Source organism: Dromiciops gliroides, chromosome 5 (assembly GCF_019393635.1).
Source record: "Dromiciops gliroides isolate mDroGli1 chromosome 5, mDroGli1.pri, whole genome shotgun sequence".
In the NCBI taxonomy this organism is placed as follows: Eukaryota; Metazoa; Chordata; class Mammalia; order Microbiotheria; family Microbiotheriidae; genus Dromiciops; species Dromiciops gliroides.
The window spans coordinates 148927225-148954760 of NC_057865.1; the positions used below are offsets into that span (position 1 = coordinate 148927225).

The 27536-nt window shown below is 38.4% G+C and overlaps 1 protein-coding gene across 2 annotated transcripts; it reads right to left on the reverse strand.

Moving 5' to 3' along the window:
* Nucleotides 1-1867: 1867 nt before the first annotated feature.
* Nucleotides 1868-27291, reverse strand: ARMC10 (armadillo repeat containing 10). Of its 2 annotated transcripts, XM_043968445.1 has the most exons (6): nucleotides 26992-27291; nucleotides 18378-18523; nucleotides 15321-15455; nucleotides 12710-12886; nucleotides 4479-4550; nucleotides 1869-3651 (listed from the first exon to the last, which is right to left on the reverse strand). In XM_043968445.1, exons 1-6 carry the CDS (start codon nucleotides 27200-27202, stop codon nucleotides 3391-3393), a joined length of 1002 nt encoding a protein of 333 aa, XP_043824380.1. In that variant the 5' UTR covers nucleotides 27203-27291; the 3' UTR covers nucleotides 1869-3390. The 2 variants fall into 2 exon arrangements, with proteins under 2 accessions (XP_043824381.1, XP_043824380.1); XM_043968446.1 differs by lacking the exon at nucleotides 12710-12886 and having other exon boundaries at nucleotides 1868-3651.
* Between the last annotated feature and the right edge of the window lie 245 nt (nucleotides 27292-27536).

Consider the following 27536-nt stretch of genomic DNA (forward strand, 5'->3'; position numbering starts at 1 on the left):
GTTATCTGGGCAACATACATGACTTACACATGAAACAAAGTTATATTACCAGTGCAAGTTAAATGGGGGTACTTGTTAGACTTGACTATTTGAGTGCCTATGATGTGTTTGGCCCTTTGCTAGATGTCCTGAAAGGGGAAAAAATGTCTAAGATACAGTCATCAATTTAGTTGTAAAGTCAGTACGATCACTCGTTCCACAAAAATCAGTAACAGGGGTAGGATGAAGGAAATGTGGTTAGATAGCAGTTAATATTCAACTAAATTTGATATATATTTACTAAGTATTTACCACGTACCAGGTACTGTGTTAAGTTTTGAGAAACAAAGACAAAATTTAAACAGATCCTGCCCTTTAGGTTTTATTAGGGGAGTTTACATTCTGCTGGAGGTATGTATGTATGGGGAAAAAGACCTGGATGTGCCGTGTGTTTTTGGATTGTGCTAAATATGAGTAACTTCATTGGGCAGTTGAAAACAACCAATGAAGTCTTAGAAATAGAAAGCATCCAGAAGTGTGATAGTCCCATTGTAGTCAACACGTGGAGTGGACAGTTTTAGAAAGTATATTGAGGAAGGAAACCAGCATGATAATAGGGACACAAAACCACATTGAATAAAATCCATTGGAAGAAATGGGATTTTCAGTTGGTGAATATTTGGGGGAAGGTTGGGAATATAGCTTTCTTAAAATAAAGGAAGACTGCCCTATGCAAGTCATTCTGGTTATTTTTGTTTGGTTATGGGAGGGAGGAACTTGGATCAAAAACCTCCTGGCAAATGGTAAAAAAAATGGAATGCACTGCATAACGAATTTAATGATAGAAAACATGAAAATTAGTTCAGGGAGAAGACCAATCATTGCGAGTGGGTGTACATGTGTTTTTTACCAGATCTGGGATTTCATTAGTAAAGAGCATTCCTAGCAAGAAAATTCCCCCCAACTAGTCCAGATCTGATCCTGCTCTGTCTTAGGGAATTTCCTGAGGCACTGAGAGGTTAAGCCTGGATATACCTAGTCGCAGCAGGTATTGGTCAGACAGGACCTAAAAGAACATTTCCCTGACATTAGCTCTACCCATACTGCCATCGGAAGCTAGAATATCTTTATCACCCTTTGAACTAGAAAATACATGATTCTTGACTGCTGAAAAGTATCTTTTCCAAGGCTGAGAGTTTTTTGCTTAGCCTTGCAGATGAGATATGTACTACTTTGCAAAATTAAAGCTGGACTGCTGCATATTAGTAGTTATTTTAATGCCACGAGAATTCCCAGAGATATACACAGGCTCCTTTTCACTAGAGTAGTTGTGTCAAAATTTACTTAGGGCTTTTCATGTTTAAAACCTTCCTGAGGGATTTTCCCTCTGTTTTTTAGGGAAGCTTCCTCCACTAGTCTGCTGTTCCACTTTTTAAAATAGTTGATTCATAATTGTTGTTGTTCAATTGTTCAGTCACGTCTGACTCTGTGACTTCATAGAACATACTGTCCTTGGGGCTTTCTTGGCAAGGAAACTGGAATGCTTTACCCTTCTTTTCTGAAGTGGATTAAAGCAGAGGTTAAGTGACTTGTCTAGGGTCACAGAGCTGGTGTGTGTTTTTAGGCTGGTCAAATCTGAACTCAGGTCTTCCTGACTTTAGGTCCAAAGCTCTAGCCACTGAGCCACCAAGTTGCCTCTAGTTAATTCATTAAATATGTAAAATGTTATTCCAAGTCCCTAAAGCAGTATAATTTTTAAACAATTCAAACCTTTAAAAGTGAAACAAGGTTTTTAAAAAATGCACTATTGTTGCTGTAATCTTAGTAGCAACTCTTATCTTCTGTACTTTGGCTGACAATTTCAGAAAGGTTTGATGATACTTTAAGACATCAAGAACAGACACATGAGCCACCCAAAGTTTATTTGGCAATTTCCCCAGTGTCCTTTAACGTACCTCACAATTACCTCTACTAAACAAAAACCTCTTTTTATAAAGACAAAAACTGAGTTACATAATTATAGTACACATGCTAGTCACAATCACTTTAAAATAATAATTGCTTTACAGTCCTTTGCTTAAAAGTACAATTTATTAAAATAGCAAACCCCAAAATGAAAGCACATGGTACATACTTAGAAAAACCCATTTCTTTACCAGGTAGAACTGTGATGGCTCAGTGTTAAGTTGAACCAAATCAATTTTCTTGTCCTAGTCCAATCGTTAAGATCCAAGACATGGAGCTGGAAGGAAAATACAACTCCTCTTTTTCAAATAAGGAAACAGGTCCTGAGTGACTTGCCCAAGGTCATACAGGGAGTAGATGACAGAGTAGGGGTGGTACTCAGGTCCTCTGCCTCCAATCTGTGCTCTTTCCTAAGTCCCATGTATTCAAATAGCACTTTTAAAGCATCTTCACACCTATTGAGTGATTTGATCCCTCAAATAGCCTTGAAGAAATTGGAGTGAATTTATCCCTATTTTTCAAATGAGGCTTGTCAGAAACATTGAGTGGTTTGTCTCAGGTTCAAATCCTGATAGTTGGGTGGTAGGTATTAGAATCCAGGTGTATGCTAGATATAGATTAAGACTATTCTTAGAATAAAACTGACATCACACAGATTATTGGTCACATTTGTTTTGCACAATAGTTATAGTGACTTTGTTCTGTTTAATTTTATTAAAGCTATTTTTTTAATTGCACTGTGATACATTTTTAAAAAATACATTGTAGCTTTTACAGATCAAAATTCCCATTCTTAAAAAAGTTCTGTAGTGTTCATTTAAACTCAGAGCCAATGAGAAAATTCTTAATAATTTGAATTAAGGCGACTGTTAAAATGTCCTTATAATATTTTATCTCACAATAATTTTTTCATTTTTTCAAGGCTTCAAGTATAAAATCATAACAAATTTCTCTTCAGGTGATAACCTCATGCCATACATCCAGAGTAGATAAATTTGAATTAGATCTCCAGCACCAGAGTCCTCAAGGGCTTCATTAGTGTCTTAGACCAGAAAGTCACAAAGAATCTTCCAGATATGTCTAGGCTCCTTGCTTTAGTGCATACTCTCTGATTGGTGGATCCCATCCTTCTAGTTTCATTTTACTGATCAAGGGTACAAGAAATCTTGGAAATCTTCATAGATTCTACTGTTTTCCCTTGGTTATAGTAAATGGCAAAGAGAATACATGAGCAAATGGCTGATCAGAACCTTAGTTTTACTTCCGCCAACTGGAATAACACTCCTAAATGAATGTTCTTTCTCTGCCCCAAGGCTTTGCAGTCACCATTGTGATCTAGGGAGTGACAGCACCAAACTATGTGAATGAGATAAATGTGTCACAACCATTTGTCTCACACAGACTGCAACACTGGGTAATTATGTTGTTTTTGAAATACAAGGCCAATCAAAGTACAGTTAGTATTTTTGCAACTTTTTCTTTCACATCAACATCATGGTGATATGCTAAGGACAGCAACTTCTCAGTACACTCTGTAGATTCTCCATAGAGTAGAGAGAAAAGAGAGCCATTATTAAATTGATGCTGGGCAAATGCATTCTCTTTCTGCTTTACATTGTCATTTAAATTTGCAAAGAGCATAAGGACACGAGTAAGAATTTCCTTCTCCACATTTCCTTCAAAGAGGGAAATCAATGATGATGGCACCTGAAAGATGAAATAATTAAGCATTATTCTTTAAAATCAAAATTTAGGATTCTAATATATATCATATCTTTTATATATCCTGGTATATAATGATTATATTATATTATTTTACATTTTACTAAAATAACTGAAAATAGTTTACTATCCAATTTATAAGAAAATCTTTTTATACATATTTATGCCTAATGGTAGTCATCTCTAGGGAGGGGAAGAAAAAAAAAGAAAATAATTTTCTTACATATTTAAAAGGAAGAGCAACTTGTACATAATAGATATGCAGTTTCATGTGCAATCATTTTTTATTATACTATGTTATAGAAATACTTGTTTTAGCCTACAAATTAGAAAAAAAAGAAAAAAAATTAAGTTTGACAATGAACTTTAGAACACTGCATGATCTGAATATCAGTATGTGGTTTAATTTTTTTTGGGGAAAAATCCTTATTATTTTAAAATACCTAAGGTACAGTTTCTTTTTGAAAAATTCATCATTGTGTGAACTAGAAGAGGTTTTATGAAAACATTTCAAGTCATAAAGTTCACAGTGAAAAAAACTAAATTTTATCATACATGCATTAAACTAATAATAAAGGCTTCCTTTGGGGAATAATGAAATGGCATGACCAATGTAATTTCATATATCTACTTTTGTTCTTCAGAATAATAGCTCTCCTATACTTATTCACAGAATGGCCTGAGATTTCAGTATTAGAGCTGTTTTTAGTGGATTGATATTGATTAATGTCATTATTAATAGCTTCTTGGTGATTAAATAAATTTGTGCCATAAAGCTTAAAACAAAATAAGTAAGTATATAAAATATTTACTTGCACACTGAGAAGTTCACTCGTCATGGCTGGATTTGCTGACAAATTCAAAAGCACTTTTAAAGTCTGAATCTGAAATGAGAATACTCGTTAGTCAATTTTAGACACCTGAACTTTAAAGGAATGGAAGAAATCTTATAAATGTGATGAAATAATGGGATTTAGCAGATACTCAAAGACCCACCTGGAGATTAATCTAGACTGATTGAATCAAGTGAGAGCGATTAACTGCTGATTAGCCTACTTCAAGTTAACTGGATTGTAATCACACCTTGAGAACACCTCCAGAACCAATAGATTTGGATGATGCCAACCAATCAGCTTGAAGCAGTGTGTAAGGACCGCCTCTGTTCCAGGCCTATAAAAAGCTTCCACAGTTTGCTAGAGAGAGTTCCTGATTAAAGCAGGCTCGTGGAGGAGGACTTGAGGAAGAACCCAACCAGGACCGCCTCTGTTCCAGGCCTATAAAAAGCTTCCACAGTTTGCTAGAGAGAGTTCCTGATTAAAGCAGGCTCGTGGAGGAGGACTTGAGGAAGAACCCAACCAGGCTGGAACTCTAGGCTAGGTAGGACTTCTTTTTCTTAACTTTCTGAACTCTTTGTAAATATACTTTAATAAATGTTTAATGCCCAAACACTGGTGCTGAAGCTTCTAATTTAAGGCGGCCACAATTTAGATTTTAAACATCACATAAATCAATATAAAAATGAAGAACATAAAAAAGTTAGTTTAGATCTATAACACAGTCAGCTTCCCATTAACATAACCTGAAGCTACCAACATATTCTTGTATGCTAGCTATGTAGGAAGATGGCATTTAAGAGCTAAAATATCTTAGCTCTAAATATCTTAACTTAGATATTAGCTATAAATAGTTTAGATATCAAGTGGTGATACCTGCATTTTATGTGTGGGAAAACAGAGGCTCAAAGAATTTAAACACTTTCCCTCAAATGTATATGGTTATTGGCAGGACTAGGAGGGGGTACCCCATCTCTGCTCGAGTCCTTTAAAAGCCTTCCTTTTTTAAAAAAAAAAAAAGCCTTCCTTTTGCTTTAAGCATGAATAGCTATTGTGCATGATACGAACAAAATTAATGTGTTTACATCCTCTGACCTATTTTGAAAATTTAGTTCCATTCCAACAATAGTCTATTACATCACCAGAGTAAATTAACCATACCTGTGTATGAAGTCCAGAAAACACATTGTTCTCACTAACATCTCATACCTGACCCCCACAGAATACTTACTAGCTAAGTTGGCATAAAGCTGTAAAATCATAATTTCTTTTCAGGAAAACAGGACACATCCTTGGACTACCACAGAATATGCAATAAGTGATCCTCTATAGCCTCAAAAATGTTCCCCCACCCCCCATGCTTAAAAAAAAAAACAGTGGGTCGGGGCAGCTAGGTGGCACAGTGGATAGAGCACCGGCCCTGGATTCAGGAGTACCTGAGTTCAAATCCGGCCTCAGACACTTAACACTTACTAGCTGTGTGACCCTGGGCAAGTCACTTAACCCCCATTGCCTCACTAAAAAAAACAAACAAAAAAAACAGTGGGTCAAAGGGAAACTGTGGAAAGTTAGGTAAGAGGGTGTTGGGTAGGAGAGGAGATGAATGTGAATGAGAAAAAGTCAAATGGGGGAGACAAAATAAACCACTGAAGAGCTAAAACACAGGAATTATGCTTCCTGTCCATTTTACAGTGATTAGACCTTTGGGTCAAATCCATGTGACTCCTATTTCTTCCTTGACATTTAGCTAAAGGATAGATGGAAGGCCCTATTCCCTGACCCATTTGTCCCCTGACCTCCCCCCCCACACACACACACTCTTGCTAGCCACGCTTATTCTAATTCTCCTGCCTGGAAGTGTGAATTCCCTGTCTTGGGGATCTTGATAGCCCCTTGATTATACCAACAAAACATCACTATTCCAATACTTCAATGATCTGTGATTTTTCTCAGCATACGTAGTCCCTCCATTGACTTAAAACATAATCTATTTAAGACAATTTAGCAGATGCTCTTTGAGTAGCTATGTCTTAAAAAAAATAAATTATTATGTAGCCAACTTGGTGATAAGACTGAATTTACCTAGGTTGGTCCTCAGATAACAGTCAGGGGACTTTTGTGGAAGCAGAACACTATATACATACATGCCATGTGATCTTGAGTAAATTACTCATTCTTTGAGCCTCTTTACCTCCATGTAAAATCCTGCCTTACCTATTACCCAGGACTGCACAGATGAGAATGCACAGTCAAGTACTTGGAAAATTCTAAGAGCTCTAAGGAATGAAAGGGGTTATTATGTTTTACCAACCAAACTAGGTTGTCAGCCCCTGGAGGGCAGGGAACACATCTTAAAGCATTCTTTGTATTCTCCCTAGCATCTACCTAGCCCAGTGTCTCGAAATAAATATGTGCAATGAACTGAATTGATCTCAGTGTATAAATAAATGCTGTCAAATTTACTTTTTAAAAAAGTTAATTTTTATCAATATTAGTTCTAACTGAAATGGGATCCTAGGAACTGAGCCTTCTTGGCCTTCAAAATACACAGTTCCAAAGAGAGATAGACTTGATGTATAAACAAAAGACTCTAAAATAAGCTTTAACAGATGAAACAGGTAGGAAAAAAATAATGAATATTTTTCCTCTAATTTAAAATTTTTTCCTCTTTATTCACTCATTCGTTCACATTCATTTATAACATTCATTTAAAAAAATTGAGTTCCAAATTCTCTCTCCTTCCAGTGCATGCCCAACCCATTGAGAAGGTAAGCAATGTACCCAGTAATAGGCATTTTATTAATAACTAGGTACCTAATTATAAAAGTTAGCTTTTATCACCTAAGCTATGCTACCTTAGAAGTAGAATGGTGAAGAAGAGGAGGAGGAGGAGCTAACACAAAGCACTTTCAGGTTTGTAGGAAACTTTATGTGTTATCTAATTTGTTCCTTAAGACAACCCTGTGAAGTAGATCCTATTATTATCCTCACTTTATAGATGGGGAGGCTGATGCTGAGGCTAAGTGTCTGAGGCAGGAGGTGAATGGGGGTCTTCCTGACTCCACGTACAGAGCAATTAGATTATGTAGTGGGGAAAGCTCTGGACATGAAGTCAAACAGAGAGGCATTCAAATCCTGCCTCAGATACTTATGAGTCACATGACCCTGCATAGATCACTTAAGCTTGTTGTGATTCATATTCCTCATGTGTAAAATGAGGGGATTGGATGGGATGATTTTTAAGGTTGCTTCTTGCTCCAAATCTAAGATCTAACGATCCTATAAATTTACAAAATATTCATAAGAATTATCAGTACTTGAGAAGCAGGCAGGATTTTTAAGTAAAACATACATTTAAAAACTATGACTTTCATTCAGCTGTTTGGGCACCTAGACTAAACAAATTTTTTTTTTTTAATTGAGGCAATTGGGGTTAAGTGACTTGCCCAGGGTCACACAGCTAGTAAGTGTTAAGTGTCTGAGTCCGGATTTGAACTCAGGTTCTCCTAACTCCAGGGCCAGTGCTCTATCCACTGCGCCACCTAGCTGCCCCTTGTTTTGTTTTGCAGCAGACTATAACTTACCTTTGAAAAGGTATCTATTTGCATGAAAACCTTTTACAACCACTTTGAAAAATGCTATAACTTAAAGTTTTAAACAAGGCCATACCCAGAGATCCCATTGCTAAGCATATATGCTAAGGAACTCAAAGACAGGAAGAAAGGTTTAATATACATTAAAATAGCCATCACAACATACTCTGTTACAGCAAAGAACTGGAAACAAAGTAGACACCACATTGACTAGGGAATGGTTCTGCCAACTTTGGTACATGACCATGATGGAATTTTACTATGCTCAAAGAACTGATTAATACAGGGAGGCATAGGAAAACATAAAGTGCTGGCAAAGAGAAAAAAGAAGAACCAAAAAAAACAACATGCATAATGACTACAATAATGTTAATGGGAGAATTATAAAAACTGAATCTAAACATGGCATAACGATAATGACCAAGCTTGGTGGGAAGGAAGATAAGAGAATGCACCACTCTTCCTTCTTTCCAGAGGTAAGGGGATGATAGGTGTAGAGCACTGTATATGCCATCAGACTAGACTTATGTGTTAGCTGGTTTTACTCAACAGCATTTTTCTCCTCTATTTCTTTTTTACTGTTTGTTCAAAGGGATGGCTCTCTGTGTAAGGAATGGGGGAGAGATATGTGGGGACATAAAGCTGATATAAAAACCATGGCTATCAGAAAGTTTCTTGTTTATAGAACCTAAATATCAGCTTTCTCATTGCTTATATAACTCTGAAAGAAGGATAAAAATATTCAAATTAGACATTCCTTTAAAACTAATCCCACTTAAACTCACCTGTTTAAATGAGCTATTGAAACTACAGAAATCTGGGAGCTGAGGACTGTTGGTGCCATGACAAAGCAGTACCATGGGTTAGAACACTAGATGGGGAAAAATAGCTTTTTACAAATCTATTCTTGTATAAACGAATCATATAAAATGGCAGGCTCAAAGTGGGTGGTAGTCTTTCCACTTCTGAAATTGTGGGAGAGATGGAGAGACCTTCCTCTGGCACAATCCCCTAGAAATGACCTGAGTGCCTGATGCTACCATTAAGTACCTGTTTCAGAAAAAAAAGAACTTGTCTTTGACCTCTGTTAATTACCATACCTTGGGGAAAACTGGCCAAAGTTTATAAAATATGATAAAGAACGGTTCTGTTCACGTGAAGCAAACCTGAGTCATAAAAGATTTTTTAAAATGACTCCTATGGATGGATTAAGGATTAGGCTTCCTTCAAGCATCAACAAACAAACAATTAATGAATCAAAGGAAGAATGGCATAGTGAAAAGAGTTCTTGTAGTCAGCAGGCCTTAGTTTGAATCCTCGCTCTGTTACCTACTACCTGCCTGATGCTGGGAAAAGTACCTCCCAGTCTCAAGGCCTCCACTTCCTCATCTGTAAAATAAGGGAGTTGGACTAGATAATTTCTGATCACTTTAAGAGTTAAATCTATGATCCTAAAACCAGCATAGAGAGAATATTTGATCAGGGAGACATGAAGTATGATATCACCATAGGTCACATTAGGTAGTATGTAGTTTTAAAAACTTGATGTGACTGTATGATATAGAAGAGATGCTATAGTAGTACCAAGGTCATAACTTCAGACGAGGTAATTACAAGACACATGGAAAGGGCAGTGGTACGAGAGTCAAGAGAGCTGAGTCCTAGTCCCACTTCTGCTACTGATTTGTTTTGTCACCTTCAGCAAATCACTTCTGTTGGCCAGTTCCCTTAATGGCTAAATGAAAGGACTGAAAAGAGTGGTCTGTAAGGTCCCTCTTAGCTCTAGCCTTCTTGAAGTACTGTTGTCTTTGTTTGAAGCTGTGTTGCCATCCACTTCCAGGTTTGTGGGCGGGTTCTTGACTGGTAAAAAGTGCCATCTTGTGGTAATGGAAGGATGGTTATTTTAAGCATTAGGAATTTTAATTTTTCTTTCACACGCATCGCATAAGTATTCACTATTCCTATCCCAATGATAGTAACATGGACTACTAGTAAGGTTTTTACTATTCAAAGGGAAACAGTATCTTAGGTCCAATAGGGAAAGTTTATCCAACATTCTAGTGGTTGTTTGCCCAACAGCCAGGTCTCCAATGCAGTTACTGCTTATGAAAGTTGTATTCCAAGAGGTCATCTGCAAATTAGCTATTTGAAACTCAGAATGGATTTTCCCCCTGAAGAAATGTTAGAAAATGTGGTTAGGTTCCAAAACAGACCTCACAAGCCAATTCCCATGCCTTACTGTGGCACTGAGGTCCTTGAGGGCTATGCCAGCAAAGCACAAATTCTGGCAGGAATGATGGAAGGTTTAGTCCTGGCAAAAGCCTGTGCCTACCTAACACTTTGAGACACTCATTACCAGAAGGTTGGCCAATAAGTAATGAATTTTTTTTGGCTAGTGACTCATGACAGATGTAAACTTGCAATAACGTAAGTAGAAAGAAATACTGTGCTATCAACTTTGTCTTTCAAAATCATAAAATATGTTGTTGATTTTTTGTTTTTGTTTTTTGCTTTTTGTTTTTTAGTGAGGCAATTGGGGTTAAGTGACTTGCCCAGGGTCACACAGCTAGTAAGTGTTAAGTGTCTGAGGCCAGATTTAAACTCAGGTACTCCTGACTCCAGGGCTGGTGCTTTATCCACTGCACCACCTAGCCGCCCCCATAAAATATGTTTTGAAACAGATACACAGTGTTCTGTGCCCTTGGCCTAAATGGCCTGGAATAAACTGATCTGTATGGAAGGACTAAGAGGATCTCACTGGGAGCCATGTCCATTCCTTAATTCCCCAAACCTAGTATTAGAATCCAGGAAGGGGAGAGGTAGACAGAGAAGGGGAGGCCTTAACTCCAAACAGAAGGGCACTTAGGACAACAGAAGGTGGTTAAATAGGCCTGAACAAAAGTGCTATCCCTGGTATGATGAAGAAAGGGGGGAAATTGGGGGTAGAGGGATGAATCTCAGTAGCTAGCCAGGCAGCAACATAAGTCAGCCAGCTGAGTAGACATGTAAGAGCCAATGTAGATAGCAGAAGGCAAAAGAATCTGAGAAGAAGAGAGGGGAGGATCAAAGAATTCAGAAGGAGAAGGGACTTAAGAGATCATTTGGTCCAAGAACAGCAGAGCCAGCATTGAAACCTGGACCCAGAAAGAGCTCCCCAATCTGGGATCCCCAAGTTGTAATGGGGAAGGTGAACAGGAGGTGGTTGGCAACGAGTAGGAAGAAGGGGAGGAAAAGGAAAGGATTTTCAGGGCTGCTATGTTAGTGACAGGGAGGGAGAAAGGGAAAGAGGCAGCAAGAGTGTTAGGGAACAGGAAGAAAGTGGTAAAGATGGAAAGGCCAGGCTGGCATGGCCACTCTTATCTGTGATGTGTAAGAAAGGCATGAATTACCTTCTCTTTGGAGCTTAGTTCCACCTAAGCATAGGTGATGCGTCTGTTTAAGAGCCTATCTAAGTAGATTCATCTATGGAAAGCATTAAAAAAGCTTTATGATAACAATCTGGCCTCATCTGCAAATTATCTTGAAGACATTATCCAAGAATCTCACAGAGGTGACCTCAGAGGCCATTTGGTTCAACCCATACCTGAAAAAAGAAATCCTCCAGTATAACCATCAGGTGATCATCTCATCTCTGTGTGAATGCCTCACATGGGGAGAAACCCACTACCTCCAAATGTTAGAAAGTTTCTCCTCACATCAAACCTGAGCTTGCCAAGTAGCAGCTGCAGCCCATCGAACTTCTGGAGTCAAATGGACATGACAGTTACTTGAAAATCTGAAAAAGGTTATCATGTTCTGCTCTATTTCTCCTCTTCTTGAGGCTAAAAATCCCAGTTCCTTCAACCACTTCTTATGAAGCATGATCTCAAGTCTTCTTATCATTTTGGTTGCCTTTTAGTTTTTCCAATCTTTTTACAAATGTGGTACCTGGAAATGCATATAATACTCCTAATATGGTGTGACCAGGGCAGCGTGTCAGGCATCTATCACCTCCTTATTCTTCCTGCTTTACCTCTCTTAATTTGGCCTAAGCTCTCATTAGTATTCTTGGCTGTCTTATCTGACAGCTGACCCACAGTGAACCCCCATGCCACTAAAACCCCCACATCTCTAAACATGTTTACTCCATCTTGACATGTGAAGTCAATTTTTTTAAAATTGAGAGTAAAATTTGGCATTTGTCCTTACTAATTTATATCTTGTTTGATTTGGCCTTAAATTATAGTCTATCAGGATCTTTTTGAATCCTAACTTTGCCATCCAGGGTTTTAAATCTCTCCCAACTTTGTGCCATCTTCTTTTTTTTGATAAGAATATCATCTCCACCTTTATCCAAGTTAGTGATTAAAAATGGCAAAAGGCCCCAGGGCAATCATGGATCCCTGGGGCATTCCACTGAGGAGTTTCTTCCAAGCTCTTCATGAAACCAGCCAACCAGTTCTTAATCTACTTTATTATATTGCCACCTAGCTCACACCTCGCCATTTTGTTCAAAAAGGAGCAATGCGTATATGAAACTTTCATTTGGACCAGTGAAACCAACAATTTACAGATGAGGAAATGAAATTTCAATTAATATAAGCAAGAAGCTGATTTTTAAAAATAAGCATTTCATACCTTGGTGGTTTCATTTCCCACACATAACAAATCAAAGAAGTCTGAAACTGAATGGGCAATTAAGTGCTGATAGTCATTGGTGACTGTCATGTTTGTTAATAATCTCAGGCCAGCCAGCTGTACATTTGAATTCAAGGGAGAGGAGATGGTCTCCTTACAGATTTGGCTCATATATACCTGGAGAAAAGAAAGAAAAACAAAAATTTTGGAACCTCAGAAATACCACTCAATTTCATCCAGGATGAAATAAAATCATCCCCAAGTGCTTGGGCAAAGGAAGAAGCTTTCTCAATATCTGTATAATAGGCCCCCTTGGCTGGGTGGAGTCCCTTAAGTGAAGGCTCCCCAAAGCCTTGTTATGGTAAACAAAAAATGGGCAAAATAGGGCAAGCTTTTCTCCAAAGTTATCCTTTTAAAGGATAAAAAGAGAAAAAAAACAAGTATTTACTCAGTCATGTGGGATGCAGGTTAGGTTAACACAGCCTTAAAATACTACTATTAGCAAAAAAAGCAACATGAGGGTCTATCAACTTTTCAGAAAGAATCCAAAGTTATCCTGACAATCTGTTCTAGTCAACAGACAACTGAATTATGCCCAGAATGAACTTAAAAGTCATACTTTCTACTGTAGAAAGATCTCTGAGAGTTGTATTTTTCTATGCTTTACATGAAAGTCCAGTCTAATTTTTTTTTTTAAATAAAGGACATTAACAAGCTGTAATGCCTTTAGAGGAAGTATATCAGGGTAGAAAGAGGGACTGAATCTATGTCATAGGAAGTTATTTTAGGAGGATCTGGCTTGCATAAAGCTTAGGGTAGGTTCTGGAGAAATCTCCAAGGTATTTAAAGGGCACTGAAAGACTAAGAAATCTCACTGCTAGGTCTATATTGCAAGGACAGAAACAAACACCCTACATGTAACAAAATGTTCATAGCATCTCTTCTTGTTGTAGCAAAGAATTGGAAATAAAGTAGGTGCCCATCTACTTGAGGTTGGCTAGACAAACTGCATTAAATGAACATAAAGGATTACTGTGTTATAATTTAAAATGTACATAAGAATTCAGAGAAACAATGTGAAGTTCATGTGAACTGATACTAGTGAAGTATGCACAATTAAGAAAAGAATATACACAATGACAATATAAATGAAAAGAATAATAAAACAAAGCTGAATGTCATATAATTATAAAAATCTTGGCCACAGAAAAGCGATGAGCAAATACATATGTTGTATGTTGTCACACATGGTCAATATGTTAGTTTTGCTTAATGAATTTTTGCCCCTTTGTTACAAAGGAAGGCTCAAGGTAGAGGGGAGAGGGACATATTTGGAAATGACTCATGTGAAAACAAAAGTTATCAATAAGTTCTTTTGTTATAGTAGAAGAGAAAGGAATAAAGGGTTTTCAAAGAAGAGTCACAAATCTAGATTTGGAAGGGACTTGAGAGGTCATATAGTTCAACCTGAGCGAACTGAGGCCTGGAGAAGCCACCATGTTATCAAGGTGATAAAAGCTGGGTTTGAACTAAAGGTTTCCAATTCTCAACCCTTTGTTCTTTTTACTGGAGGATTAGACTTGATGTTTGGACCCAGAGGACAGAGCAAGGAGCAATGGAAAATTGCGAACAGGCAGGTTTCAGGTCAGTAGGAGGAAAACCTTTCTAACAGAGCCAGCCAAAAATAAAATAGGCTACCTCAGAGGACAGTGAATTCTTCATTGCTGGAGATTCTTAAGCAAAGCGAGGTTAACCATTTAATGGAAGTGTCATAAAGGGCATTTTTTTTTCTTCCATGAATAGATCACCTCTGAAGTAATTTTAAACATTTCTATACTTGAGAAGGAAGGGACTTTAGAAATTATCTACTTCAGCTTCCCACAGTAAAGCCTAAAAAAGTTAAATGGCTTCTCCAAATTAGCATAGCTAGTTAGTGGTAGGATTCAAGTTTCTAGTCTGGTGCTTCTGCTACCATACCACATTGCCTCTAATACCAAAAACCTCAAGAATTTTTATTTACAGGTCCACTGATTTTATTTCAATAGAGTCCTACATCATATCAGTTATGTTCAAAACCTGATGAACTCTCACCCTTTATAGCTGATATATAACACATTTCTTTAAAATTCTGGGGTTCAAATATGGTCTTTAAAAGATTTTTTTTCCCCCAAATATTAAAAAATGTGACCTATATAATTTCAGTTACTTCCAAATCCCTTAATTCTCAATATTTATAAAGACCAACTTTAAAATAATCCACATGTATTTTCAATTATTATTGTTCAAATAATTATTTGTTCCTCTTAATGTAAGCAGCTCCCCAACTCACTGTGGTCTTTCTGGTGTTCTTCCATAACCCGGGATTAGTCTCCTTTCAAACAGGCAGATTGCTCCATACCCCAACGAAGAACATTCTCTAGGCTCTTAAGTGATATTTGGTTCCATCCCTCCACTGACCCATTTCCCAAAGAGTTCTTTTTGACCTCCTCCAGGTAAAGTAACTGGTACACAGTAAGTAAATGCTTGTTGATTGATCATGACTCCTCGATAAAATGACATAATTTGTTTTTTTATAATTATTTTCCTATAATTAAATTTTAATGTTACTCACCTTAATTTCCCTCTGGTTCTGAATATTCATGCTTAAGTTATTTAGGGCATTTAAAGCTTTCTCTTTAATTTTGGGGTTGGGGTCTTTCAGTATGTTTCCAATAACTAAGAGACCATCCAAATTATGAATAATATCCTAAAAGGGAGAAAATAAGATTGTGATTTCACCATTTTTGCTTTAGGATTTGGCTCCTCTATTCACACTCTTTGGATTTCATTTAACTCCTCCACTCCCCCAGCTGATTTTCCAAGACTATTATAAAGATTTTCCTATACCAATGAAATCACAGGTAGAGACAAAAGAAAGGATTCAAGTGCTTGGGCAGCTAGGTGAAACAGTGAATAGAACAATGGCCCTACAGTAAGGAAGAGCTGACTTCAAATTCTGTCTCACACAGCACAATAGCTGTGTGACTTTGGACCAGTGACTACCGCTGTTTGCCTCACTTTCCTCAACTGTAAAATGGAGATAATAATAGCACCACCTCCCAGGGTTGTTGTATGATCAAATGAGATAACTGTAAAGTGCTCTGCTCATGGCCTGACGTTATTTAAATGTTATCTGTCAAGGGATCTAATACAGGGTAAACAAATCTCCTGTTATCTGTACTACACCATCTTTCAAAACACTGCAGTGGAATATAAAGTCAATCTTGCAGAGTTTATGTAATATATAAGCAATATATAAATGTAATTAATGTAATAAATTACATTTATAAATGTAATTCACTTGGTGGTGCAGTGGCTAGAACACTGGGGGCTGGAGTCAGTAAGACCTGAGTTCAAATCCAGCCTCATACACTTACTAGCTGTGTGACCCTGGGCAAGTCTTAACACTGTTTGCCTTAGTTTACTCATCTATAAAATGAGCTAGAGAAGGAAATGGCAAACTACTCCAGTATCTCTGCCAATAAAACTCCAAATGGGGTCAAGAGTCAGACATGATTGAAACAAGTGAACAACAACTTTGAAATAAGCATTTCAATTCCCATGTTCCAAGTAAGCCTGGAAAATGGAGTTCTTGTTGAGACCATATTAAACACCCTCCTGGCTCCTGTACTGAAAGAAAAAACAATTGGTTCAACTGCTTATAAGGGGAAAATCCCCATAACTTTTCTTCCCAGGATACACCAACATAGAAGAAATTAGCAAAATATTTCATTCTTTTGTCATAATTGAGTTTTGTTGAGGGAATAATGCATTTTATTTAACAAATAAACACCCTTTACATACATGTAATGATAAGAACAGCCATTTTTTTGGCTTTGTTCTTTCTCACCCCAAATCTTTACAGGTTAGGAATAGACTTCTTTCCAGGGTGTGAGTGAGGAGAATCAGAATGAACCAAAAATGATTTTAAAAATCAACTTATTCCCATTTCTCTATTCTGGGAAGTCAAAAAAGGAAATATGAAATGAGAAGGAACTATTTAAAGTTAGGCTTTTTAGTACTTCTGGGAAGTGTGCTACTTTCAGAAATAGCTTCCAGGAGCCTTTTCATTCAAATGAATAAACCATCAGGCACTGAAAGATACAACAGCTTCCTGAACATATCGATCTGTTTGCAAACCTACAATCTGCAGTTGTTAGAGTAGCAGAGCCTGTATACTATATAACAGATTTGCTGTCTCCTGTAACAGGTCTATAGATCATGAACGGGAAGAAACCTAAAGTCTCTTAGCTTACCCAATTCCCACAACATTATTTTCTTTCTTCTTTTTTTTTCCCCCAGGGTAATGAGGGTTAAATGACTTGCCCAGGGTCACACAGCTTAGTGTCAGGTGTCTGAGGCCAGATTTGAACTCAGGTCCTCCTGAATTCAGGGCCAGCACTTTATTCACTGCGCCACCTAGCTGCCCCCACACATTATTTTCTAATGTGGTAAAAGAAACTGAGGCTCAGAGAAGTTCTGTGATCTGGTTACACAGGTACCAAATGGCATAATCAGGATTTGAATACAGGTTTTCTAACTCCACACTGAACATTCTTTCCACTGACTCATGATGCCTTGTGGCAGGCAGATCACTCAATAGTTATTGCTTTAATTTTTCTATTAAAAATTTCATACAATTGAAGGATAAAAGGGACAAAAAGCCCACCAAAGATACATCTAATCTGAATACATTAGTGATGACATTTTAGGAGATCTGAATTCCTAAATGCCTTAAAATCACCAAATGTTGCAGTTGCAAGGGATCTTGGAGATGATCTACAACTTGACATTCCACCCACACCCCCATTTTACAGATGAAAAAAATGGAGGCCCAAAGAATGGAGGTATCTTACAGTCAGACTGTGGCAGAGCTAGGACTAGAAGAACCCAAGTCTTCTGGCTCCCAGTCTAGTGCTTTTTCCAGGGTTTTTCTTCTTAGACGTATACTGCAGTACACGGAAGTGGTGAATTAAAAAGTGATATTATGAAATGTAGGGAATTGGGTGTGAGCTAGGGTGAATTAACACAAATATCTTGGGTCCTGTGGTTTTGGGAGCCCCACAAAACTACTGCCTGACAACCCTGAACCAGGTTTCAAGGAAGAAGAGGAGCCTCTTTATCAAACCTCCTTAGATTTGCCAGACATTTAATTACAGTTGGGGCCCCAGGAAGGACTACCTCCTTGAGGTTAGTAATCTGGTTGATGGTGAATCTCAGGAGCGGGAATGCCTCCTGTTACCATGACAAGGGTTCCATCTTCTCTAAATCAGTTCCTCCCCTTGGATCTATGGTTAGAATTTAGGGGGTCCAAGAACTTGGATGGGGAAAAAATTAATATTTATTTTCATTAATGTCTAAGTGAAAGTTAGCCTTTTCCTTCAATTACAAATTTTTTTAAAAAAGTAATATGATTGTGAGAAAGGGTCCACAGATTTCACCAGACTATCAAAAAAGTGTATATAACACACAAATACAACTATACAACTACCTGCCCCCCGAAGAAGCCTCATTCTACAGGCCCCCAAAAGCATGTCATCTCTAGTGAAATAAATTATTTTCTAACCTGACAGATTCTACCGTGGAACAGGCATAAAGGAAACTTGCTTCCTAAGAACAGATTACTTACTTGATTGATCGAAAAAGCAGCACTGTTACCAAGTGTAATCAAAGCTTTTTCACGAATTAAAGGATCCTCAGTTGACTCTAGCAAGCAAATGAGTTTTTTAAGATGTTGAGCTTCCAGTATACTAGATGATTTGGCAAAATCATCCTCTGTCAAGTGTATTCATAAAAAAAAAAAAAAAAAGGTAAAGAAAGGAAAAAAAGTCAATTAGATTTATTGGGTACTCAAACTATTAATTTCTGACCTTTCTAAGACCAGGTCAACTATGAAACAGTGAGAGTAATTAATGCAGACTTAGGCATACCTTCAGAAAACTTCGTTTTAGAACCCTTAAAAATGCTGCTCCTCTAATTCTTAAGGTTCTCTCCTTGACTCTGTCCTCTTCTCCACTCATGCTTGCCACCGGGTTATATAAACAATAGTTTGGCATAGATGAATTCTGACATTAGAAGTGACTCAGGGGAGGAAATCATTTTTTTTTCAATCTCATATTACTCACATTTAGCACAGTGCCTTATTTATGGCTTAATAAATATTGGCTGAATTGAATCATGAACGAAGATTTGACAACTTTTATATCACAGAAACGGAATACTAAGTTACTAGCTGTGTGTCCCTGGGCAATTCGCTTTACCCCAATTGCCTTAAAAAACACCCAGGGCCATATCCAGTCATCCTGATGTTTATCTTGCTACTGGACCCAGATGGCTCAGGAGGAGAGTTGAGGTTGGTGACCTTGCACAGCCCTCCCTCACTTAAATCCAGTTCAGTGCAAGCCATGACACTGCCCAGTTGTCATGGTCCTCTTTGAGAATGAATGACAAACAATAACAACAACACTCAGAGGTAGCCTATGAAAAATGAAAATTTACTGTTTCCTCTCCATATATGTACAAATGAACACATGATCTCTGAGGCTCCTTCCAGCTCCAAATCCTATGATATGAGTTAAACAATGAGCATTTTTAAGTGCCTACTATGTGCCCGGTGCTATTCTAGGCACTCACCACATTATCATTTGATCGGCTGATTCCCCCTAAGGACTCATTGGTCTTGCCACCTGCTTTACGGCTACCCCTTGGAATTTCTAATTTCTTACAACTGAATTCTTTTAAGCATTGTCTCCTCTAATCAGAGTGTGAGCTTCTTGAGTACAAGAGCTTTCTAAATTTTTCTATTTGAACCCCCAGTCCTTGGCATGGTGTTTTGTACATAATGAGTACTTAAAGGATTTTTCATTCATATATGCACACATGTTTACACCTATGTTTTACTTAATTTAAAAGCCACTAACTAAATTCTACATAATCTCTTAGCTTAACTGACATTTTGTTCAAAAATTAAAATCTAACAAAAAACAAAAACCTAAACCCTATACCATTAACAACCACAACCCCCCCACCCCCTCCAAATTTCACAATTTCTCTCTTGGCCTATGATGTAATGCCAAAAGGTGATTAAAATATGTCCTTCAATAACTATTGAGTACACAGGGAAAGATTCAAATATAGATTGTGGGACATAATTAAGAGAGAGAAAGCTTTTAGCAGTTGGATAAGCAATCGACTGTTAATAAGCATTTAAAAAGTCTGATGATTCATTGCACTGGACATTTATTAAATGAATCCCTTTAGTCTCCAATTATTTCCATAAAATAGGACTTCAATTCAATATACAGTTATTAAGTTGCTGTCCTGCAGTCTTTTCACAAAGAATATCCTGGAGTTTAAAAAATTTTAAGCAAAGCAATCATTGAAATAATTTTTTTAAGCTACAGATAATCAAATTAACTGTCTCTTCCCACCCAATTTTATAGATAAAGGAGATCCAAAGAGGTTAAATGACTTTAATAGACTCATATTATCTTGGGGTTACAAGGGACCCCCAGGAACCCCATAATGTAAGGCAAAAGTTACTAGATTAGATGTCAAGGAGACCGGGTCTAATTCTGGATCTGCCACCTACTACTTGTATGACTATTACTTCAGACCTTACTTTCTTATCTATAAAATGAGTTGATTGGATTAAATTATATGCCAAGTCATATAGATATTTTCAGAAAAAAGAAAGCAAAGGACTACTAGAATTACCCAGATTCAGAATTCTACTGTGTACCTGGGCTCAGATGCTGGTCTGTGCTGCTTACCTGTGTGACCTTGGATAGGCCAGTTATCTAACTTCCCTGGGCCTCAGTTTTCTTCATCTGTAAAAGGAGGTGGCTGGACTAGACCCCTTCTAGCCCTAGAGCTATAATCCTCAGAATCAGAAGGAACCATGGAGGTTCCTAATTCAACCAGAGGATGAACTCTACTGTGTTTATGTTACCCAGCCATCTAGAGTCCCCTGAAAGACTTCCAGGGATGATGGACTACTTTCTAAGCCAACCCATTCTACTCCTGAACAGCCATCAATTTTCTTTACATCTAGTCTAAATCCATCTCTCTGCAACTTCCAACTATGGCTCCTAATTCTGAACTCTTAGACCAAGAAGAGCAAATATAACTTCCCTTCTCTATATTACAAGTCTTCAAATACATGGAAGACAGCTTTTATGTCTCTACCTGAAACCAAGTTTCTACGTAATATAATTTGATAGCCATAGTATAAATTTACTCATTCCAATATTATCACCTTTAATATTTTCTGTCATGAAACCTAATTTTCCAAAATCTCATTATATCTGTATGCAATATAAACATTTTTCTAAGATGCTTTGTTTTTTAAAATTATTACACTCTATTTATTTTAACATTCATTAACAAACTTTTTGAGTTCCACATTCTCTTCCTCCCTCTAGCACCCATTGAAAAGGCAAGCAATATAAGATGGCTTATTGTTTATAAGTTTGCTGTTTATTAGCGGCTGGCTGCTTTTAAGGCTGCTTAGAATTATACAGTTCTGGGGCTACATAGGAACACCAACTTAACTTTGGGTATTCTAAATGTCCAGTGATCAGCAAAGCAACATACCATCAAAGAACTGAACCCCAGCAATACCGAAATTTTTGTAATCAATGAAACCAGAAGACAAAAGAAAGACACAGCTAGCTGGAAGGATGGTTCATTCATAGGTTCTCCCTGGAGAGGCAAAGAAAGGAGTTGGTTTCGTTGTGTGTCTACTACTTCATGTGGCATTTATTAGTCTCCTTTTATATCACTCACAATGAGCATAAGTAAAAGGAGTACCACGAATATAAGTGTAGCTTATGCACCAACACTGGCGACAGAGGGTGAAGAGGTGAAGAAATTCTAGGAAGGATCAATCAATCAACAGGTATTTATTAAGAGCCAACTATGTGCAAGGCACAGTGTGATGTGAGATAATACAAGTACAAAGAATGAAACAACTCCTATTTGTAAGAAGTATGATTCTAGTAAGGAAGACAAATACACATGTAAACATGTATAGCATAAAGATATGGTTAACAAATACAAACATATACAAAGTAGTCAAATACAAGGTAGTTTTGGGAGGGTGGGCATTAGAAGTTGTAGGGGAGGTCAGCATCTTAAAGGAAGAGAGGGACTCTATGAAGTAAGACATGGGGAAGGACCAGTGCAAAGGCAAAGAGATGGGAGAAGTGTGTCTGTGTGAGGAACAAAAAGAAAGACAATTTGGCTGGATCAGAGTGCAGTGGTGACTGAAAAATTGGTAGCTAGGAAGTTGCTAAGTAAGATCCTCTAAACTAAGCTGACATAATTTGATAACTGGTTACCTTAAGGTGAAGGCAGGCAATGGAAAAATTAGTTAACATTTTAATTAATAATTTCCTTTAGGAGTTTATATTAAACTGCTCCCAGAAGGAGGCCAAAAGAAAAAAGAAAACATCTTAGAAGATCCTTGCTAAGCAGACACATGGCTAAAGGCAATGCCAATTTAGAATGTAAACTCAGTGGTAGAACACCATGGTTAAAAAGGAGAAAACTGAGTAGTGGGAAGGCAAAATGACATACTTATTTGGTAAGAAAATAGTAACACTTCCTTGTAAAGCAGCAAAAAGCAGAGGGGCAAACATGAGTCTTCAAATAGCTTGGTCTAAGATACAACTTAGCTCCCATCATCACAAGAACCTCCACTGAGGATCCCTAGAAGAATGTAATAGGAAAACAAAGATGAAAAAATGAAACATTGATCAGTGTTTCTATCATGGTCTATTTTTGCCAACTGATACCTGTAATCACTGCATTTAGATCTTAATAACTTCAAGAGCTATGGCAGGAAAGAGTACATGCACTTAAGAAGTCAGGAAGAGCTGCTGTACCAGGTCAGAAGAAATTGATTCTGGAGGTGACACAATCTGGGAAATAGATCAAATATCACCTTTTGTTTGTCATTAAAAGCTCTTTACAATCTGGCCCCGCCCTATCTCTCTAATCATTTTTTTTTTCCCCTTGAAAATGCTAACACAGAGTTTAATAGAAATTAGCAGGCAAAACTCCTAACTCTCTAACCTTTTTCCATGTTCTTGTATACACTCTGTACCTTTGCATTATTTCTCCCCTATATCTGCCATGCTTTCTTCCTCATCTCCTCCCTGATATTTCACAACTCAGTTCAAGTATAACCTTCTGCAGAAAGCCTTTCCTGGTTCATTCAGCTAATGATAAGAACAGTTCGCTAATATTTACATATGTCTTTTTTTTTTTTTAAAGTGAGGCAATTGCCTCACTTGGGGTTAAGTGACTTGCCCAGGGTCACATAGCTAGTAAGTGTTGAGTGTCTGAGGCCGGATTTGAACTCAGGTACTCCTGAATCCAGGGCCAGTGCTCTATCCACTGCGCCACCTAGCTGCCCCTTACATATGTCTTTTTAAGGTTTTTTCTCAAACTTGTTACTCTTCAAACCCAATTCAACTGCAACTACTCTCTTCCAAGTTACCAATGATATCTTTTTTGTTGTTTTTGTTTTTGTTTTAGTGAGGCAATTGGGGTTAAGTGACTTGCCCAGGGTCACACAGCTAGTAAGTGTTAAGTGTCAGAGGCCGGATTTGAACTCAGGTACTCCTGAATCCAGGGCCAGTGCTCTATCCACTGCACCACCTAGCTGCCCCTACCAATGATATCTTAATGAATACATCTCATCCGTTTTTCTCAGTCCTCATCCTTCCTCCTGGGTATTCACCATCCTCAGTTGCTGAAAATTATGTGTACCATCTATAAAATCCTCTTTATCTGCACATGGGAAAAACAAAACAAAACTGGAAAGTGAATTTTCCATTCTGCTTAAGCAATGTTCCAAATGAAGTTATCTGACTGGGTTTTGAACACATTTGTTAAAAATAGAAAAACGTAACACGCTCTAATTAGTTTGTAAGAACAACTAACAGACATCAGGGAAGATGGAAATTTACTATTGAATTTCAATAAAAACCTCTGCACAGTTGGGTAACAGATTGAACAATAATGATTTAGTGGGCACAGTCAAGAAATATATTTCTTTCTCTTTAATCTAGGTGCCTTTGTGAGGTTTCTTTTTCAGCTCTGACAGCCATTAAAACCAAGTTTTGAAACAAACAACACAGAACTAGAACTTCGAATCACTGTATCACAAAGGATTAAAGTAAAAACATTTTTTCAAAAGTAATTTAGGATATTCAATCCCAATGCTTGCATTAAAATAGCATTATGAGTTTTAGCAAGAGCAAAATTATTTTTGTACCATTAATAAAATATTTTTAAAAATATTCTTATCCATTTAAAATCTCTATTTTGTAAAACTTTAAAATGTACATTGTACATATCATGTAATTTGTAATTGTGTAAATATACATTGCAAGAACATGGTCTTAATTTTTTGTCTGTTTTTTTTTTTAACTGATATATGACCAGAAAAGTTTGGAAATTATTGTTCTAGACCGTACCACGCAATTGGAAGCCCAGCCTACTGAGTCAATCCACCTAGCCAGAACAGCTGCTGTGGGTAGATAATGAGTTTGGAGGAGAAATGAAAAGGAAAATTACACAGAGATTTTCATGATCTCAAGCTGCTTCTTAGCACAAAAGTCAACTTTTCAAACCGATATCCTCCCAGAGAAGCAATATGGTTGCAAATCTTGTACCATAATTCCTGAAGGACAGTGATCCCCACTCCCCTCCAGATCCATAGAGAGATACATGGGTAACACAAATAGGGGGCAGCATATATTTAATGCCGGCCTCTGTGACAGAACTGGTGAAAGGAATAGCACTCAGGAAATATATGACTGGCAAAGAGGGTGAGTCACATAGAAGGATGGACAGAGGGTACCTACAAAGCTCAGCTTCTGACACTTATTACCTCTGTGACCTTGAGCACGGTTGGGCTTCATTTTCTTCAAATGTAAAATGAGAGAGCTGGACTGGATGACCTTTGGGGTCCCTTCCAATTCTAGATCAATGACAGTTGTCATACAGCCAGTCGCTTGACTAGCTAGCTACTTCTTGACAATGTCCACTGAAACGGTCTTTCTAGCTATGGTCTTCTAACCAGCTGGGTAAATGCAGTGGATAGAGCTCTGAACCAAAAATTCTGGGTCAGAAAGACCCAAATTCAAATCTAGCCCCAAGACACTTCCAAGCTTGTGACCCTGGTTGATTCATTCAACCTCTGTCTGCTTCAGTTTCCCCAAATATAAAGTGGGGATAATAGCACCTAGCTTCCAGGATTCCCAGGTGGGGGGAATTAAATAAGGTATTTATAAAGCACTTAGCACAGCGCCTGGCAAGTAGCAAATGCATCATAAATGTTTATTCCCTTCCCTAAGTGAAATGAGCCTTCCGGAATATCATGTAGTACTTTGAAAAGTTTAACATTAGTCAATGAAAAAACTTAAAAAATTTTTAAATTTATTCCTTTGTATTCATAACAGCATTTTTAGTTCAATAACAACAACAAAAAACGTTCTTCAGCACAGAACTATTCCTTTAATGCACAGTGCAACCCATCCACACCTGATTGCAATTCTTTTTTGTTTTGTTTTGTTTTTTTTAGTGAGGCAATTGGGGTTAAGTGACTTGCCCAGGGTCACACAGCTAGTGTCAAGTGTCTGAGGCTGGATTTGAACTCAGGTACTCTTGAATCCAGGGCCAGTGCTTTATCCACTGAGCCACCTAGCTGCCCCCTGATTGCAATTCTTAACCATGTTATACTTCACAGAAGAGCAGCCTAATATTTTAAAGGTCTCTGTTAATCTCAGGTTCATGAACTTGTTTTTGTTTTAATTAAAATAACTGTATTTCAACATATTTCTTTTCCTCAGCAGTCCTATGTATTTGATTTTATACCTCCTGAAAGCATTATTCTAAGAAAGGGTCTATGGGCTTCACCGGATTGCTAAAAGGGACCATGATATGAAAAAGGTTAAGAAGCCCTCCTGTTCTTAGGACTTCTGACATTTTGTTGGTACCAGTTCAACACAGGGGTAGATCTGCATCTTCAGACTGCAGAGTCATCAATCTTTCCTCTATGAGCAAGCCATTTAATGTCAGTAAATAAGGTTTCCTAATTACATAATAGGATAAAATCACTGAAAATGAATCAAGGATGGCAAATAAATTAAGTGATTTGTTGTTGTTCAGTTGTGTCTGATTCTTTTTTACCCCATTTGGGGTTTTCTTGGCAAAGATACTGGAGTGGTTTGCTATTTCCTTCTCCAGTTCATTTGACAGATGAACAAAGACAAATATAGTTAAGTGACAGGCCCAGGGTCACAAAGCTAATAAATGAGGCCAGATTTGAATTGAGGAAGAAGAGTCTTTCTGACTCCAGGCCTTGCACTCAATCCACTTGGCCACCTAGCTGTCCAGTTTAAAAACAAAATTTAGGTGATAGCAGAGCAAAAACATCATGGCAAGAGGAGAAATACAACTCTAGGGAAATAATATTATTTCCATTACTTCTGAGGAATATTAATTTTCTTCAGTATCTCTGGAGTCATATCAGCTTACCATCTATCATGAAAGTTCAGTTAATATCCAGATCCTCAAGAATGGCTTTTAGTCAAATAGGAGTAAGTTTGTTGTAAGAAAAAGGTATTAGTCAGATACAGTGGAGTAAGTTATAAATTATATGTATACCTATGCATCTATATCTGTAGCTAATAAAAATTGGAGAAAATCTCAGAGGGAAGGCATTGATATTAAGAAGGAACAGGAGAGGTTTCCTGTAGAAGGTGGGCTTTTAGCTGGGACCTGGAGAAAGGCTTTCGCTATATTTGCAGTTTTAAAAAGGACCACCACAGCAGTGGCAGGAACTTAACCTCCACGACCAACTAGAGATTAGAGCTGGAGAGTCAAATCTAGGAAAAGAAGGCGGCATTTCGGGGGGCGAGGAGGAAAGGTGCTATTGTTAACCCACATTTTACAGCTAAGGAAACAGTGGCAGGCGGAGGTAAAGTGACTTGGCCAGAGTCACACAGCTAAGTAGCTGAGGTTGGATCTGAACTTGGCTTCAGGGCCAGCGCTCGGGAGCATTTCATTCCACAGGCTTTTCCTCCAGCCCGAGTTGTCCCGGGGCTGCAAACCCTATCCACCCGTGGGCTGCCCCGGCCTCCAGGGCATGGGGAAGAAAGGAAACCACGCGCGCGGTTCGTTCTCCCCCGATCCCGGGTCTTCCGGGGTGGGGGGAAGAGGGCGCTCACCTGCAGGAGGGGAGGGGCTGGCCACCACCGGGAGGCCGGACGCCCGCTGGAGGAGCGTCTGGCCTGGCCCCGCGGGGCAGCCTCGACTCCCGCCCGCAGCCGCCGTCTTCCGGCTTTTTTCTTTCCCCCAGGCCAATCGGTAAACGCAGTAACAAGCGCCGGCCCCGAGCACCAGGCCCGCCAGCCAACCCGCCTCCTGGGCTCTGCCCATGCTGCCCCCTCGGGGCCCCGGCACTGCCCAGGCTGCGAGGATGGTCTAGGTACTAAGGGCCCTAGCAGCCAGAGGTCCTTCGGGAGCACGTGAACGGTTTGCCAGTGCGCGTGCGCAGGGGGCGGGGCTCAGCCGGGGAGGAAGTGAGGAGTTCAGTCCCGCCTCCCCTTCACCTGCCTCTGGTGGGCTAGAATCTCCCTCTCGTCTTGGTGCTTGCCTGTTTATCCCATCGGAGGACATCCTCAGTGTCCCTCACTTCAGAGGCAGCTGGGATGACCCTGACCCGCCCTCTGCACTCGCACAAACACAGAGAAAAGGGTTTAGTTTTGTTTTA

Excerpts from the sequence above, each read along its gene's own strand:
- ARMC10 (XM_043968445.1), bottom strand. The coding sequence starts at position 27,202 with ATGGGCAGAGCCCAGGAGGCGGGTTGGCTGGCGGGCCTGGTGCTCGGG. Across the intron at positions 18,524-26,991 it reads CAGCCCCTCCCCTCCTGCAG|AGGATGATTTTGCCAAATCA; the intron begins GTGAGCGCCCTC and ends TACACTTGACAG. Across the intron at positions 3,652-4,478 it reads GTGAACTTCTCAGTGTGCAA|GTGCCATCATCATTGATTTC; the intron begins GTAAATATTTTA and ends TTCATCTTTCAG.